Source organism: Acanthaster planci, linkage group LG06, assembly GCF_054643075.1.
Source record: "Acanthaster planci isolate LZ-2023a linkage group LG06, COTS_SCS, whole genome shotgun sequence".
Taxonomy (NCBI): Eukaryota; Metazoa; Echinodermata; class Asteroidea; order Valvatida; family Acanthasteridae; genus Acanthaster; species Acanthaster planci.
Window position 1 is genome coordinate 18,111,475 of NC_141782.1, and position 19,252 is coordinate 18,130,726.

General features: G+C 41.1%; 1 protein-coding gene across 1 annotated transcript in view; it reads right to left on the bottom strand.

The window, feature by feature from the left end:
• Positions 1–5,520: 5,520 nt before the first annotated feature.
• LOC110983274 (uncharacterized) overlaps positions 5,521–19,252 on the bottom strand; it is a 50,800-nt gene continuing 37,068 nt past the window's right edge. The window contains exons 4-5 of the mRNA XM_022242401.2: positions 18,881–19,050; positions 5,521–17,607 (exon numbers count right to left, since the gene is read on the bottom strand). Coding sequence (XP_022098093.1) covers positions 17,257–17,607; positions 18,881–19,050 — 521 coding nt within the window. The 3' untranslated portion in view covers positions 5,521–17,256. The remainder of the gene's footprint in view (positions 17,608–18,880; positions 19,051–19,252) is intronic.

A 19,252-nucleotide genomic window follows, 5' to 3' on the forward strand; every position in this document is an offset into this window, starting at 1 on the left:
ACCTGCCGCTTTCAGAGAAGAGGAGCCTCATGTTACCCCCTTCAAAACTGACCTCATCAACGCTACCGGTAGCTTGCCGCAGCCTGCAGAGAACTAGGAAAGCCTACGGACACGAGATATAGGTTGGGACCGCTTTCAAACTGTAAGATGGTCTTTAAAGGACCGGCCGACTGAGCTCAAACACTATACCCAAGGTTGCCACATTGTGAGACCATTCAACTAAATTTGCTGGTCGTGGATGCGATCCAGATTCATAGACTGATCGCTCCCGTATACGGTATAGTCCTAGCCTCCATCCGCGCGTCACGGCACGGACAATGACTCGCTCGGTGGAGCGTGCTTGTCAATACCCCCCCCTCCCCGTTGCACTCTCTATCAACACCGCGCTGCCTGTTGTCAATGAACTTCTGAAATCACCGCCTTTTATGTACCCGCCAATCTCCTGTCTGTATTTCCCTCATATAAACTTTCCAATTCCTGTGTCGGCAACCTCAGTGGAAAGGTAGAACCTATAATATAATGGCTTGGTCCTCGAAATGACAAAAACCGCAGGCCAACTTTTCCTGACAGATTTTGAGGTCTGTATTTTCATGTAACCTTTAGATAACAAAAAAGTCACTTTAGCACTTGCATGTAGCAAACGGTGTCACACAAACTTCTTTTATGATTATTGTATTTCTTTTCCAATTTTGTGTGAAACCATTTTGGAACGGTAATTTTCAGGGTTTATGTTTGGCTTGTTATAATCCATCAGTCACGAACGACTACCCACAAAACAGCTCTAGAAAACCAACAACCGGTTATTAAATCGCCATTGTACAAGACAGGACGATGGAAAAAAATAATGAACAAATATTCTTCTGAGTTAAGATTTCAAATCCGGATATGTTCTGTATTTTAAGCATTGTTTTATGACTTAATACACTTTTAACATCACTTGTCACACCGTGGAGTACATAGTCAGGGTTTCCTGCAAAAAAAATACAGATTTATTAACAGGAAGATATTGTGGAGATGGCCAAGAACATCACCTTTCTGACGACTTGATATCATGCGTGGAAATCTGGGGGGGGGGGACGGGGGACACGTCCCCCCATGAATTTGGTATGGGGGACACAATGTCGAATGCCTCCTTCATCTTTTAAGCAAAACAAAATACTGAAGGAATTGATGCATCGAGGATTTTCCCTTTTGAATACTTATAAATGGAATAAGATAATAAACACGGTGTGCACAAAAAAGTGTAAATGGATGTCCCCCCACGATCGAGGAGAGATTTCCGCCCATGCTTGATATCACACCAGGTTTCATCGAAACATGCTTAATGTTTCAAAGGACACAAGGAGATAAAACACTATCAACGAACCCCGGGAGCACAGGTGTCTAATATGAATCCGCGTTGCTTGCACCGTTCTTTGTCACCTCGAAATACTGTCGATCCCGGAACGTGGCCCTAGGCGACGTTTCTCTAAACAACGGCTTTTCATCAGTACATTGCAACTTTCCAAGATTCGATCGAGCAGTAATTAAGTTGAGCATGATTTTTTTCTTCAATGGTACATAACACTTCAAGGACAGTGAAGATTAAAAATACATTAACACATCCAAAAGAATAAATGAAAACGTACACTAGCTGCACTTAAAGTCGTCAGTGAGGAAAAAATTCCTTTCTGCAATTCTGATATTGTTGTCAGGCAATGTCTTCACCCAGTCAAACTCACTTTTAACAATAGTTTTTCACAGGTTATTCTTCCTACGACTTTCGATAATTTTAACAATTACAAAATGATTTCAAGACAACAAACGGTTAAGACTATCGACAAAAACGCTTCATGAAGAGATTGTGGATAGATCATGTAAATTGATTCACGGTATCTTTGTTGTAAGTAGCACCTAAACCAGTTGCTATTTATCCAATTAGGGTTGCGGGCTATTTTTTTAGAAATTGCCTTGGCAACCGCATCTTAAGAGTCACCCCACCCCGCTATTCGCAGCAGACATGAGGGACGAACGTACCCTCCAAATTTCCCGATGTACACGGCGTGCCGTTCGTTCACGCTCCACGGAGGACCTGTCCCGGTACTACATTACACATTTGTCATTGGAACGCAACCTTGCTTCTTTCCCCGGAGCACGGAGTAAACCCCAGTTCTAGCCTCAAAATTTGGTCGGTCTGGCTCCATTTTCAGCTCAGTATGGATTCTGTTACTGCCTACTCCCACTGTTTTTGAACGCAGCTTGCCTTGCGAACCTTGACACGACCGGCATTCGTTTGCCTTATTTTGTGGCACGTCAAGTCTATCTGTTAACACTCCCGCAGATTCACACTTTTGAATTGTCTTTAATAATCTAAATCATTATTTATATTATCAACCTGCTGGTAATTTTGGTCAATGATGGAAAGCCATACAGTCCTTGGAAACCTCACAGAAACATAAAAACAGTGCATATCCTTAATGTTTCACCTCCAAGGAAGAAATTAAAGGATTTCCAAGAAGTAACTGTCAGTCCATTCACTAAAAACAAAATGCATACGATGCAATACTTGCATGTTTGCAGCTTATGTCACAATGTCGAGAACCCAGTTCTAAGGGATACTTCACTTCAAATGCCGACACTGTATGAACGGAAGCACGTTTTGGACAACACTTAGCTCCACAACCCCCACAGAGTTCATTAATTGGATTGGAGCTCTCTGAAAACTTGCCCTCCGATGTTGTCAGACGCAGAGATAGGAGACGCTAACTGAATTAACGAAGCCTGGACATTCGCGGTTGATCATAGCAGGTGCACAGCCACAACCCGTCGGAAAAAAAGCATGGAGGAAGCAGCCACTGGCGTGCTCCTTTCCTCACTCCACTCGCTCGCACATCCACGCCGTACAGAAAGTCGACTGCATCCTCGACTGGTCCTAGTCCCTGTTATATAGGGACCGGTAGCTAGTTGGAGTTTAACGTGTGCGATTAGCTCTGTCAATTTGGATGCTGAATATTTAAGTTTTTGTCCAGGCCAATAGCAATGTTTTAATTAAATTAACATGAATTACATTTCAACAGGAAGGCAAATAAAACGCAAGTACCTATCCTTTCTAAGCCTCTGTTGATCACAGTAATTTATCTTTCAATGATTATCATGGATAAATCATATTACAGCATTTCATTTCAAACCAGTGGTTATTGTGTGAAACTGTAGATACATAAACAATTTACGGTGAAGTTATTTTTGGTAACAAAGAGGAAAAACCAAAATATTGTATTGTAACAGCTCCTGATTAATTGAGTGGGCACTGGCCACCGTTTCCTCACCGGTCCCTACGTTCGCAGGATGTCTGGAGACTATGTGCAGGTCGGGAACCAGTCTAGCCGCACACGATCTATAGCTTATTAAGCACTTACTGTATGAACTGTACTGAAGTAGGCAAAGTAGCTAAATTGAGACGCTTGCATGCTATTTCCCGAGTTCGGCACGTCACACTGACATTTTAGAATTCGAATAGTTTAATTTCTTTGCTCTCGCTTTCTTCCATGGAATATTATTACTTAGCTTTTCGCATGAAGCTTGTCTCGTTTCATTTAAATATTGGCCTGGTTTCAATTTTAGCTGCACAAACATTATGTCATTATGTTATGTCATGTTATGTCAATAATCCGTCTGCATTTGCCGTCACACGTCATGGTGTACTAGTACACAACATTCTGCCTAATGATAGAAAAAAACAAACGAAGAGAAAAGGCTAAGCAGGCATCATTTATACCGGCAGCTTACCTTTGTGATGCATTTGATGGAGCCACATTGTTTAATTTTGGAACTAGTATTAGGAAAGTCGATCACTTTTGCTTTATTGTTCGTCAGTTCTCTTGACACAAAATGTTTACTATGCTGTCCCCGAAGCCAGTTTACCACCAGCATGACGCTGTGTCAGGGGGGGTTGTTTATAACCGTAATCAACGGTCATCAAGGATTGATTGTGTGTCCTATAAATCGGATAAGTTTTGAAATTAATCCCTCCGCTGAGTCTTATCGTTGATAACAACAGTTTAATAACACACAGCTGTATCTTTTTCACAGCAGGTTAAAACAGCCCATTGGTTCCAAAAAGGACCAGGAAATTGGTTTGGTTGATTTCAAGTCTTGTTGAATTCTTTTAACAAGACAAGACAAGAACAAGATATTTTGTAATCGAAGCAGCCCCGTCGCAAAAAAATCCGATTTCTTGTATTTTGTTGGCCTTGCAAATCGAACTGAAATGTCCCGTAATATGGCTGATACAATCAGGACCACCACTGTAAGTAATAAGTAATAATTAATCGATCTGTTTTCATGTTCTAAAAAAAAGTTGGTACACACTGAACGCATATAATCGACCTTGACTGCCACAACACATTGAAGTTAAAACTAAAAAGGTCGAAATAAACCAAACAAAACAGACGAACTTACGGGAAACATCCGCCATGAACTTGGCCATCAAAATCTGCCACAAACGACTCATACGCTAAAAATCACAAGACAAGCAACAAAATTTTACAGTTCAATTGCGAAAATGAACCCCCAAACCAGTTCCTACTCTTACAGGGAATATTTTAACGACTCTCGCTGAGGAGTTGAGTGGAAGTTGTAGTTTCTCATTTTACGACAGTTTCGTGTCAATATGAAGTCCGTAAAAATGTTGGACAAAGTCAAATGTAAGAAAAGAGTCAGTCTCGATGGGGCTGAGGTTTCTCAGCATCACGCAAAAGGGTGAGCAAAGGTTCATTGCTCCGTCAATGCACTTTTCCACAGAGAACAAAGTTTTACGAGCTCGAGCAGAGTTCAACCGAGCCTTCATGTCACTGTGAACTACGTGGCCGGTCAACTTTTTAACTGACTGCGCCCTCTGTTGGTGACAGCTAAGAACAAATGTTTCACTCTGCAGGTGCAAAGAACACGTCATCTTCGTGTTCTGCGGCGCAGTCGCCTGCACGAACGGTTGTGTGTCTGTATCATCAGCCAAGGGATAAACTATACATATCTGAAATCAAGACAGGTTTGAACGACAAACTTTTATTCAGGAAGAAGACACTTGTCCATTTTATCGATTAAAGACTGACCAAACACGACACCAACCTTAAGTGACTGACAACACAACCGCGCGGACGTTGAGTAAGTAACTTGAAAGAATACCTCTTCAAGAAAGTAATAAATAATTGCCACGAGCGCGGTAACCACGGAGGGGTTGCGACTCGCTTCAAAGGGAAATGCTGCCACGTTTTATTTCAGGAAATAAAAGCGCCAACCCTATCGAAGCGGTGCAAGCACCTTCCAAGGAGAATTATTTTATACTGATTAAAAAAATCGAAGGAAAACTTTCAAAATATTCCCATTTTGACCACCCAAGATTCCTGAATACTCCATAAACTCCACTGAATATCACAGTAGCCGTCGCTGAAGCCAAAGTTTATATAATGTCTTCCACTGGTACAACACAACAAGCAAAACCACGTGACAGTGAATAATCAATGACGACAATAGTACACGACAAAGTGCGGACAAGCCATGGTCTTTTTTCATTTTATTTTTTCTTCAGTTTACATACACGTTATTCCAACATGTACCCTATAGTACACCAATAATCAACAATTACCAATATTTATTCCTTTTCACAAATTCAAATTTCCGTAACAATGATAAATTATTGTTATATTTTATATTATTGTATGAAAGTACTAAGTATAGAGTACAAAGCCAAACAAGCACGTACGTCGAACGTTACATTGCTGCAGCATCCAGAGACAAACAACCATACAACCGGTACACAGTAGCATACATACGCATAAATGCAAAACAGTGCATACGATTTGCATCTATTTGCATATAATGCACACGCACACTTCCCGTCCACGGCTGCAGATTATTATCAATTTCATTAAAATAGTCCGTTTCCAGTCTGTTTTTGCTGGCTCCCGTTATCGTTCTTTCATCCACGTGGAAAGACCGAATAGCGATGGAAATCTACGAGGGGAACAACTCTGTGCGGGAACCAGCGAATGATGTCAGTACAAGGTATGTGATTTATCAAGTGTTATTATTCACCGTCCAATATTACCAGTAAACTCCAAAACAGTCGCTGATTTCACCGTCAAAATACATCCTGCAATAAGTACCCTGAGTCGTAAAATCATCAAGTCATCATACATTAGTAGTTCCGCATTGTATTATTATTGTATAGCAAAATAGTTCTTTTGCAATTTTTTAGTACTTTTGTATCTTACACCTTTTCGCGGCAATTTTGAACGTAAAAAATGCCACTCAATACTGATAAAACTTTCAACATCGATTTGAGGTATTTGTCTTTTTGTTCTCCTTTTTCCATAGTCCACCACACTAGAGCGGCCCCCAGTCTGAAAAACTAGTGTGCCACGTTCACTTTATTGTCCTTTTTTTTTTAAAAATGGAGGGAGACTAGGGCTCCTGTTCCACCATCTTAAGAAAACAAGACGTTACACCTGCGTGGTTAGTAAATTAAACACTGGTCCATCTCTAGAAAAAACAGGACATCCATACAGATACCAAAGATCGAAATTGAAAAGAGATCACCTTAATCCATCTCTCTCTACACACTTACAAGGCAAAATGCGTTGGCAACAAGGCGCCTGTGCGTCCTGTCGACGAGTTTGCCTGGCCATCTACAGCCTTGACAAGATCGCCAAGGCTCGGGACTCAAAATAAGAAATGTCTGCAATGCTCTGGATGGCTGCAGGAAGCGATGAACACCCAGGCCTCTGTGGCCTGTTTCCGTTAGATATAAAAAGAAAGAAGAAACGCGAAAGACGTTTATACAGGAATGTTTTGCCGGATGGCAGTTTGTATCGAAAAGTACAGTGTTCTATTTGTACGCCGTATGGAGGCCTGATCATAACTTTTGCTAATCTGGCGAGCATTCTAGACAACTTTTTGCTGTCCCAAGCCTTTGAGATAATTATCAAGGCTGATGGTGTGCCTACGTATACGCAGGGTGTACCCAGATCGCTGGTAAAGATATAAACACCGACCTTCTCGTAAAACAAGCAAATGTAAGTACCAAAAAAAGTTTTTAAAAAGTGTGTCAACTTTACTGAATCATGTTTAGACTAAGACATTTCGTGGCGTTGTAGTGTAAAAATTTGGACCCTGTGGGAAAAAATGAGCCCACTGACCGCAGTTAATACGCGTATGTGACGTGGGGTTTCCATAAAAGGACAAAGGCCAGATTTCACGAGAGCCCACATTTCGTACAACACCGGCAATGTTAGATTCACCCTGCGTATCTCAATTGGCGCCCGATTGTCTCGTTTTTGGTAGTTACAACGAGATCTCAACGCATCCGTGGAAGGCATATATTCAGTTCTGCACCAACTTCTCGAGATATCATCTTAAAAAAAAAACAGAAAAAAGCATTTCACAATACATTTCTTACTATTAAACATTCAACTTGAAGAATTAATCCGAATAAAGAAACTACTTTTGTGCGTATATCTGTAAAATAAAATGTTTTGAATTGCCAAATTCCCAATAACACTATGCAAAAATTTACACCAAACAAGCCTGGGGAGAGTGTTATTTTCAAAATTTCAATTATTCGGATTAATAGTTCAATTCCTCAATCCAAAGACATGTATACTTGGAAACAAACATAGCAACAGCATTACAAACTGTTACAAAGTGCTCAGTCACTATGCTTAGAATGCGAGTCGAAATGACACATTCAAATAAGAATGCATATTTTAAACCCTTTTTAAACCCGGGATTGAAATATCTTAGTCGCAAATAAATTCGGTGGAAAAGTTATGCAGAACTTTAACGACTACAGGCCGATGCATACTATAGGTGGCCATGAAAGCCAAGCGAATTGACGTCAGGAAAGATTTGCAGCAACATTTCGCTCGAGTTGCAATGTGGTCATGTTTTGCAAATTGGCAGAGCGAATATTTGATCTGACGTAACAAAGTCGGGTTTCTGTTCGCTTCTGCGTCAAATGTGAATCGGCCTTAACGGAGGTAAAAGAGTTTACAAAAGCTTTTATAGCAGCAACTACTTCGTAAAACGCAGACGTAGGGTTCAGAGTATTTCCAGGTAAGGTTTAAGTTCACTATTAGAGTGTAGCGAAGCTGTGACCTGAAGACTTGAACGTCACCAGGATTTTAAGGGGGGGGGAGTGACAAACCATGAATGTTAGACAGACGTCAGTTCCAAGGTACTGTCGAGAAAATTGGCGGTTTCATTCCTTTTCCTCTTTTTTTTTCACTCCCTCCACCCCCCGCTTTTTTTCAGATTTGCCCTCCTTCCCTTCCACCACCTGCCTCATTGCGCCCTTACTCATTGCGTCTGATGAAGATGTTGCTGCCAAAGGGCGAGCATTTTCTGGCCTCCTGTCATTCAAGTGCTGTATATCTTTTTCACGTGTAATTGCCTCACGGACAAGGCTACCTTGGACTTATTTTGGACGATGCTAAAGGAACTTGCACAGAAATAAAATAGAAATTAAATTGGACTGAAATGAGCACACGCGAGGGCGCTGTTCTAAATGAATTATATCGGAAGTTACATGTCCAGTTCACCCCATTTAGAGCAATTACCGATTTAAATGAAGCGCATCTTGTCTAATCAGTAAGAAAAAAAATCATATAAGCTACCAATACACTTTACTCGTGGGATGACATCAGCCTAGCTGCCATTACTTCTCTCTAAATGCACAAGATTGAAAACCTCACTCTCAAAAAAGAGTGAGTTCCTTATATAAAACCACTCCAAAGGAGTTAAAACCACTCCAAAACAGTGAAAATTCCACTCTGCCTAGGAGCCATTTAAAAAACAACTCGAGAACGAGTTGTCCTTTACAAGATTTCTCTTTTATAGTGACTTTTCCCTCCTTTAGTTGGGTTTACGCTCTTTGACTCTTCTAGTGGATTTATGTTTTTCATTCTTTTGCCTTTAGAGAGTTCCTTTATTGTGACTGCGTTCGAGTATAGCTTCCACGGGTTGATTTGGTTTTAACTTCGTGGCTAAAGGCTTGTTTGTTTGACACACAAAACCAATGGCCAATTCCAGATCAGGGGGCCTCGGAAGCCACTCGAAAGCACCCTGTGTAGAGGGCCTCGAGATGGGTGAGGTTAATTCTCTGTAGTCCTGAAAACCCTTGCGTGTGAGCGCCCTCGCTTGTAATGTGGTTTACATTCAGGTGGCAATATTCCTCGCAAGTGATGAACAAATAATAAATAAACAAATAACAACAACAACAACACAACAATAATAGTTATAATATATAAATAATGCATATTTATAAAAACATAAATAAAACCTTAATTAACTTACATGGATTCTACCATTTTGATAGATTTGTAGGTAAAATGATTAGCTAAATCCCTGATTTTCAGGCCCATGACTGAAGTGTTAATAGACTGGATCGCATATCATTACTACTGATGTAAATATGGAGGAAAGGTTTAATGAGGTCTTCCCTTCACACCCATTCAAAATGTGTTGTTGTTCTGAAACACTGTACATGTACACAACGAAAAAAATAACACTGACGGCACTTCGTACGACGAGAACTTCAATATTTCTCCACTTGTTGTTTGGATTGCGTGGACTTTTCACGTTCTTTCTTAACTGTGTTCATACAAGAATAATTCAATGCTGGACCTCAATGTGACTTTTTTGCAGCTTTTGGAATACTGATTACTACAAAACCATTTCCTCGTCTAGAGCAAATGTATTGATTTCCTAAAATTCCTACATAACATTACATTTTTATTTGTTGTATTCTGTTTTTTTAAAGACCAACTTCTGTGCTTCAGTTGTTCTTATGGCCGCCCCTGCAGCTCTTGTTTGGTTCTTTTTTGATTACCACGTTGCATTATGTTGTCTTTGCAAGGGTAGTTGTACGTATGGCATTCTTTGCTTGGGGCCCAGTTGCAGTGTTTATGGTTGCAGTGTTTATGGTAGCAGTTATGGTGGTGGTCAGAGTTATGGTTTCGGGAGGAATTCGAACTTGTAACTGTGGATAAAGACGGATTTGCAGTTGTATTTTTCGCTGTTGGTGTACCAGTTGTGATTCTATTTGAAGTTGCTATCAACCTTTTCTCTTTTGTGTATGTTGAAAATTGTGTCGAAATCACTTGACGGTGGTATATAGTGGCATGAATAATTGGACGTTAAATAGTGTGGTGGGTGATATCAAATGAGTCTTTTACATTTACTTTACAACTAAACTCGTGGATATCAATCTTCAATTATTTTGGCCACGGCAAGATAACACCTGTTCACAATCGGACTTAAATTCAGTAAATATTCGCGTTTTGTGGTTTCCTCATTTTGAAACAGAAATCTCACATTTTCATCCGAATGTTCAAAACGAAGATACAACTCATTATCCACGGTCAAAATCCGGTTGCTTTTCAAGCTACACATCTTTTAGCATTCCCTTATACTGCTGGACTTAATACAATCATTGATTTAGGCGTCACAGGACTTCACAGTAATGCAAATAGAATGCTTCATTATATTACTTTCACCTTTTTAACCCCCAAAACACCCTATACCCACGAATGGGGTCGAGCATGATATACATCAAATAGTTTCACCTGACACACTCTGTATAGTTGTTAGCACTACACGTTACTACTGTGGACAGTCAAAATATAGCACTACACACACGAAGCGGACGATTAAGCCTTTTAGGTATACTGTTTTACATTATCTAACAGGGCCCGAGCATTTGCTGGTTAATATGGCGGATCTTTTCCAGACTATTTCCTTTAATTAAACACAATTTTCTTCGGCAACTACTACACTCAGTGCACGGCAGTAGCGAATGCGAAGGTACTAGTGAACACAGGTATTGCGGTCGGCCATTAAGGTATCTACAAGAAAACGGAGATCAAATTATCATAAATGTCTTTTTAACTAGATCAGAACTTGTGGCTTTTCTGTCAGCAGCCGTTGTTGTCTTTAAATTGCTTTTCCCGAATCCAAACCTTCTGGGGGGTTTTATACGAAGGTTGAACGACAGTCTGTATTCCAGAAACTGTAAAGTGTGACAATACCGTCTGGGTGCACAACAAAGATATGGCCGCCTATGGAATTCCAGTGTTGAAGTATGGTTATCTAACAATGGACGTAAAATGCTATAGAAATATGCATTGCATGCATTGCGTTGTAAGTATTGCTAATTGGTTTTCTGAATACTTTGTCTGGATAAAGAAATTAATTGCTATTTTAAATTCATTGGGGCATTCACAAACACGTTCACTTCACTTTAGTCAGTGAATGGATAACATGCTAAGCCAGGATCCATTTCCATGGGAACGCAGAGCAGGTAATTCCACCCGTGACAGCAGAGTTCATTTTCTGATAGAGATTGCTTATCCGCAGCTGAATAGCCATCTGCTGAGCCTTCCATCCTCTCCTAAGAACGCCATGTACCGGCAGCACTATACACCTTAGTACATGACACGTTTTTCATTCTAAGTACAAAGTACAATACCCGCAGATCCTGTTTATTTCACGTAATCCTCCAGGCCGTGGTGGAAAGAGTATAACTATTGACAGAAACGCCGCATTGGGACGTCGCATGACGCTCAAGAGACAGTTGGATCGAAGAGAGTTGCGGGAGAACTTTATGACGCACAACACGGCCTATAAGTATCTTTTTGCTGGGTGTTTACGTGGAAGTTGCATCCATTAATATAGAGCAATCAAATTACTTGTTCATTGGACCATGGAGGAATCAGTTGGGTCTACAGGTGGTGCTGGGATGGGACGGAACTGGGGAGGAATCGTACCTTGTGTTTAACGGTGCAGACAAGAACCCACTCTGCTCTGTCGTATCTTTTTCCGTACATCACCCCTCGAGGGTGGAACATGATTTTGGAATGAACAGGGCCTTGGCACCTGAACAAGCACCCTGCTGAGGCCGTGGGTGCTTGGTAGAATGTTGGAAGAAGTGAAGGGGGAAGGGGATCTGCCTTGCGTCAGTCATGGAAATGGACCGGCATTTTACCACGCTATCCCAGCCCTGCTCATGCCCTCCTTCGCTTGTCACCCACCACCCTTAAAGGGTGTTTGGAAGGGTAAACGCCACTCACCAAATTTGCGAAGGAAATACTACACAGCGACTGTCGCGCGAGGCATTTGTGGGTTAAATGCTCTCCCATACCGTGCGATCGTGTCATGCGCACGGGGAGGCGTTTGCTCGTGTTATTGTTCAAATAAACTCTATCCAATGAGTACACGACCAAAATTACGTCATGCTTTTGCCCTTCCCAGCACCCTGTGTGGGCGGTGGTGGAGACAGGCAATGTGCCCTCCATTCTATAAAGTTACCTTTGAATTCTCTGACGTCCGCAATATTGACGTCAAAGGCGCCAGAAACCTCCAATGTGCATAGGAGGGGGGCAGCCGGGTAGATCTTACTCAATTGATGTTTCGGACCTCGATTTGCGGTGCAGTTTACGACCTTTGATATTTAACTAATACTATACACTGGCTTGCATAATAATAAGTTGCTTTAGACTAGCTTGTATAGATCCATTAAAAAAAGGGCTTTGGAACTGCCAATTAACCACACCCAAAATGCACAACTTTCGCACTGGATACTTCGAAAAATGCTTTTCTAACGATTATTTCGGAGTACAATTTTTACTGAATACATTGAGCTTTGGAATGGCAGTGTATTATAGGTGTATTTAATGGGGCGTAATCAATTAGTCCCCGTGAAATTTCGTATCAATTATCATACACAAATTGTACAGGAAGTGGTAATTAATTTAATTTGGGTTATTCTCAGAGCGCCGTTTAACCATTTTCTTTTCTGTCTGAGTTTGCTTTTCCTCTCCGATTAATTACCTCTGTCAAACGTGGAAGCTAAAATAGTCGGTGATTCTAATTTACAGCAAACGTGTAAGAATATCTTTTAAGATTTTTTTTAATGATCTCTTTGTATTTGGCAACATGTTGATCACTGACACGAAAAGACTGCAAGACGAAGAGATCACAGCATTAATTGTGACTGTTCTTCAACAGACAGTCATCGACTAGGAAACGGTTGGCAACCTTTCCATCATTTTCAATAAGGACAGAACTAAGGGAAAAGAATTAAAAAGTTTGACCTCATATCAGGAAAAATAATATACACCTATACCACTATCCCGCGGGAACAAACTCAGCCATGAAATAAGAAAAAAGTCGTTTCTTTTGAGGCCAGGGAAGTACAAAAAATGGTGTTTTAGTGGCAAAGCGTGGAAACACTTAGGCCAAGCAAGATAACTTCGTGATGGTTAAATGGAACCAAAAATGACCTAAATGAGAGTTTATTCCCTTCAAAGGCGAAGAACCAGGGTCAGAATACGATTTAACGAAATACAGTGTTGTCCATTCTTCAAAACACTTGTCTCGGTACCTGTAGGGTGAAGAATCATTTGACCGATAAATCACAAATGGAACAAAGATAAATAAAATTTGTTTCTTTTTTATAGTCTAAATTATAATTACTTGGTCCACGATGGAAAATACTTAAGGTTGCACGCCATGTTATGCTACAAAACTGCAAAATAAGACGAATGAGAAATTTAATCCTTAAACTTGGCAGCGCCGTCCAAATACATCTACGACATTTTTACTGTTTGAATTTCACAAGTTTCCATTCCCTTTCATACTATCTTCTGGATTAAAAAGAGAATTATGCTAAAAACTTATTTTAGACAGCGGGATAAAAGACGCTAAAAACGAATGACAAGTTAAAATTAAGCCTTAAAAAGTCAGGTCATTGGGCAGAGTTCATTCTATTTGGAGAGTTTTCAAAAGGTCACATTTCCCAGCAATGTGACAAGAAATTACTTTGAAAAGGTTTAACTTTTGCAACACGTAAGGATTATTCAAAAGCCCATAAGCTGTGGTGGAACATGCAGTGTCAAGGTACAAACCCAAAAGAATGAAGACTCTGGTCGATTGAAAAAAAAAAGTCGATGTAAGGGCAAAACCCGTTAAAAAAGCTCTTCCAAACTTTGTCCTTTTTGCTCAAAAACAAACAAAACAAAATGAAACCTTTTCCCTAGATGGGATGGCTACTTCCTTAAGACGCTTCCACTCTGTTGTTACATTCATGGACTTGACAGGTACAGCCCGCACACCATGAGTTTCCTCAGGTTTGCGTATGATGTAACAACAGAATCCTTTTGGCGTCAATGACAGCTAAAAAATGACCAGCAATCACGCGGTGCGAAACCGTAAGAAATATGACATCTCGTAAATTTCTTTGGAGAGCTACAAAAGCGCGCTCCGTGACAAGTTGTAAGCAGTGAGCAAATTCCTGCTTGCGCGATACTTGTGGATGTTGCCCTGCAGAATGGTCTAAAAACCCATGAGAGTGAACAACTCGACCGCTTGAAGGCTCCAGTGTACAGTACTGTCGTAAAAGGAATAAAGGCACAGAACTAAAATACCAACAAACCGACAGCACCTATTGGAATCGACGTCTGGATACCGTAATTTTGGCAGCGCCCGACTAAACAGGCTTGGAATCATGGGTGAAAGTAAGTCAACAGTGTGCAAAGGTCTATAGAGCGATATCAGAATGAGTGAATCGGAAATGTCGAATGATGAAGCGTGGATAGCGACTGAAAAATATACTGTGAAGTTTTTGTTCAGTATATACCAATTTCCCGCCATGTTGTCAAGCAGTGTGCCAAATAAAATAACCCGGATTGTATGGTGGCATTTTGCTCACGGTTTGTTGTTTAAAAAAAGGCGCCTTTTATTTAAAAAAAAATATTACGGTCTAGCACCCGCTGTTCTTGGTCTACAGTGATTTTAAGTCCTTGGACAGGAGCAATTTCCGTCCACACTTGAAATGTCCAGCCGAAATGAAAATGGTCAGTGGTTACCACGGAAACAACCGAGATAACACAATTCAGGGTCATGTGGTATGCCGTCGTCACTTAAAGGAAACCAAATTAAGGCAAAGAACACCTATGTCCACAATTATCTTTCTCTTTAAAATGCCTTATTACAGCAGCAAAACGCTAACAACGTACGCAGCATTTGACGTGGTGACAGCCTGGTCGGCTCAAGCTGGCGGGCGCTGTGACCGGCAGGAGTGAGCGCATTTTTTGTTTAACGGAGCTCTCCCTTCAGTATAACCTTGTCCCTAGTTTCTTTCTGCGAACAGTGGCCCTCTTTAAAGTTGATCGATATAAAAAAAATCGAAGAACAAAAATGTTGGTGACTGATTGCGTTAATTTACAGATCAGTTTAGAAACTGGTGAACAGAGTGGACATTACAACTCCCAAAGGAAAAGGGGAAAAAAAAAAAACACATTCTTGTTGAAATAACGTAGCAGAGGATACACACACAATGTAAGTAGAAATAAATATCATGTACAACGCGTGAAGCCGAACTCTACACGCACAAATTATTTTATACTGCATTGTACAGAAATCTTTGGTCTTTTTTCATATAAAGCCACACTTTCAAACGGACAACGAATGCGTTCGCCAAACGCATAGGTATTCTCGGGCCAACCAACCTTCTCAGAATTCCCCAGCAAGTGTGCAGTATATCACCAGCCATAAAACACTCAAGCCGTTGTCATTTTGTTCTAAGCCATAAAACGCAAAAGTTAAGAATGAAATCATAGTAACTAATCATGTCTAAAGCACATTAGACGGTTTTTAAGGCATTCGAGTTATTTTCTTTTAGTGTGAAACCTATGAGAATGACGCTACATTATACGTAATATCCAGCTGTACGACCAAAAAACGTACAGTGTTGCATTAATGACCGCACAACATTGTGAAGTACCTACACAATGTAATGACCAGTGGTCCTACATAAACATCAAATAGTGTCGGTTTAGGACCACGCTCTTCCCGCTGCGAAGCTCTGTTCCTGATTCCTTTGTGATGCAAGTTGCAAGCAATGTAAAAGATCCAAACCCAAACGTAAACATTGTATTTTAATTCAAAGACCTGCCTATTTCAGAGCAGACATCAACAAAACTTGTGGTACATTATGGAAACGAGGGGGACGAGGAACTTGCCATATTTATATTTAAAGCCCTAAATATTGTTTTGTTGACCAACCGTACATAAATAGAGGAGAAGATTAACCCTAACACTCCTCAATCCTTCACCTGTTGGAGGACTGAGGAAGGTTAGCGTTAACTTGCTAGACTTATACATCACTGATTTTGGTTTCCAATTTCCTGGAAATGTTACGCTGGATTCGTTCATTTGCTGGAAAAACTCGGAGGAAATATTCTGCCATTATGCTCAAGGGCAATAGAGGCATTCATAACACACGTTATGGTGTGCAGTGCTTAATCCAAGCGTGACAAAGGTAGGCCCAAAACGTGATGACACTATCCTTCAAACCTACAGCAAACATGACACTGATCAGGAACTGCTACCTGGTATTCTCCAGTAAACGAATTCGTAAAATTTCCTCGGAGCTGGAAAAAACCGACGACGTTCGTTTTTAGCACTGCGTGCTATTTCGTGGTTTCTGGGGCCGATTTTCGACGACCTGGTAGGCCTATGCAGAGTTGGCAAAAATGATTAAACTGGGGGTACCAATTAAATGCCAAGCCTATTAAGACTGTTTTACGCTGGCTATTGCCAATCACGCGTAGGAGTGTTGCTTTCTGGCTGGCAAATCTATGAACGTTGACCCTCTTTAGAACTTCAAATTTGGGTTTTAATTTACATTTTCACATCTCCTGAAAGTCATCGTTGGTCTGTGCGACGCTCGCTAACATCGGTTCAGACTGAAAGTCACTTTCATGATTTGCCCTAAGCATCAAATCGGGATCTAGTATGTTAACGAAACTACCCGAAAAAACCTAGTTTTACTGACTGACACTCTATTATGTAACACGGAAGTATAAAAGGCTCTATATGCCAATTTTAATCGCAAACAACTTCAAAATATCATTTTCATGCTGAGGTAATCATGAGTGTAAGATGGCTTAATTTGAACCACGTGTGATGAATAAATCATAGAAAAATAAAATTCATCGAACAATACAGGCGGCAAAAGGTCGTTCATCGGACAATAGGTGGCAGAAGTTGAAAATCAACTCTTTTAAGAAAAGAAACCAAAAAGGGAAAGAAATAATGTACGGAGTGTAGCATTACAGCGATGGTCGTGAGCCACCCTACTACACTCAGTAACCACAATTTCTTATGACATACTGGCACAAGCCGGCCATTCTCGGCTTCACGGTTGACCCTTGACCTGTGACGTCATGGTGATCTCTCAGCGGACGAGGTGGACGACGAGTCCTCCGCCTCGGCTTCTCTCTCCTCCTCCCCCATCGACTCGGCCTTCGCCTGCCCTGTCTTCTTTCGCTTCGTCAACTCATCCGGGGACGAGCCCTCTTTGGACTCGGCGCCCGACTCGCCCGTCAGCTCCGGCGTGCTGTGCGACGTTTGTTCGCCGCTGGAGCTGCCGAGTGCGGACGCCGACGCTTGGCCCGACGACTCGCCCGGTTCCAGTCGGTTCCCCTGCAGCCAGTAGTGCACCGTGCTGTCGATCACGTGGCGGAACTGTCGCATGACTCTATTGCCTATAGACTCGTACGGTTCGGGCATGACCTAAAGTATGGGACGCAGCCACAAAAAATAATTTGTACTAAAGATTCCCCTTTGTCATGGAGGCGTTTCAGCCTGCAGCTTGTGTCATACAAATAAGTAACCAGACACCAGCCGTATTTGAGACATTTTTTTTAGTAAATATCTCTTAGGTAAGATTCACATTGATACAAGGTTTCTTCCTTTTTGATTGTGTACGTCCAAAGTGGAAATAATAAGGAACTTGTACAGCTGGGAAAAAAATATTCAAAGAGACTGTTGGAAAAGTTTTCAAAGCCACCAATCCCAAGTACCGGTATATCGTCTGCAGCTTAACGAGACCATGATTCGATTCTCCGTTCCCAGAGGGTTTAAAATATTTCACATTAAACAAGCTTGAAACAGAAATGGAAACAGTTGAAGAGAGGTAGGCAGTTGAGATAAACCTCAGGGGCAAACAATAACTGCAGTACGGCTCTCCTGTTTGTCATGTGATCTGCGAAAATGATATGGTGAGCTTTGTCATTTGGGTGCATGCAAACTTCAAATTAATATGGACATACTCTTGTTTTCAGATATATGCCATTTATGATTCTAGGTTCTCAACAACATGAATCCAAGTGGTCTAGAATCACGAATTAAACAGTTTTGAAAACAGGACAGTGCCCAGATCAATTTGCAGTTGATTTGCACCAAAATGACAAAGCTCACCATGCGAAGGGTTTGTGCAGATCACACATCCATTTACACTCCCGTCCCTTCATGGTGCAGTCCACAAATTCAAGTGAGAATTTCTGGCCAGCTCATTAGCATTAAAAGTGCCCCCACAGTATCTTTAGAAAAGGGAGATTGTTTGGCCCCAAAATGGTGAGATTGTGTAGATCGTAGCCAGCACCAACTTTGCCGGTCTTTGACCTTTCACATGAAACCACAATGGCTAAAACTACGGTTGAAAAATGGTCCTAAGTGCCTGAGAAAGTTGAAGGTTGCCACTGGAAAAATGGCTGTAATCACACTTTAAAAAAATCACTTTTCGGGAGGTGAATTTGTTTTGTGGAAATAATTAAAAATGTAATTGGTTAACCCACAAAAATTTAAACGAAATTGAAAGATTACGGACCAGACAATAATTTAATTTGTGCTTCAGAAATCTCAGGGATGTTGGTATGCATGTTATTGGGCCCTGAACAGTGCTGATTGTACACTGTTTTCAATGAGGCTTGAATTAGTGGATTGTACCTTTTACCTGTAGTCCTTGCAACTTCCGCTTTTCAGCGCCCCCCAGCGTCTGACTTACCTCTATCTCAGCCTCCTGTTTGCCTATACGCAGTATGGCCTTGTACAGCTGTTTCTCCACCGTAGTGTGGACGCCCCTGCTCTGGATTGTACCGATCAATTCAAGGTCAAGCTGGTCCAAAATCTCTTGTCGGGCCGTCACCACGTCACTTCCGGAATCTACCATAAATTCTGAGGAAACTTAAAATTGTCAATATTAAAACTAAACTGAAAAGCACATCTTTCATTGAGTATAAGCGGCCAGCGAATTTCTTTTTTACACCGTGCTGGGGGATCCAAAATCGGAGAAAGGCTATACATGTTAATTGTGGCTCTGAATGATATCTTTTTCCAAAGGAAGTAAACTCCGACATTTCAACAATGGGAACTCCTA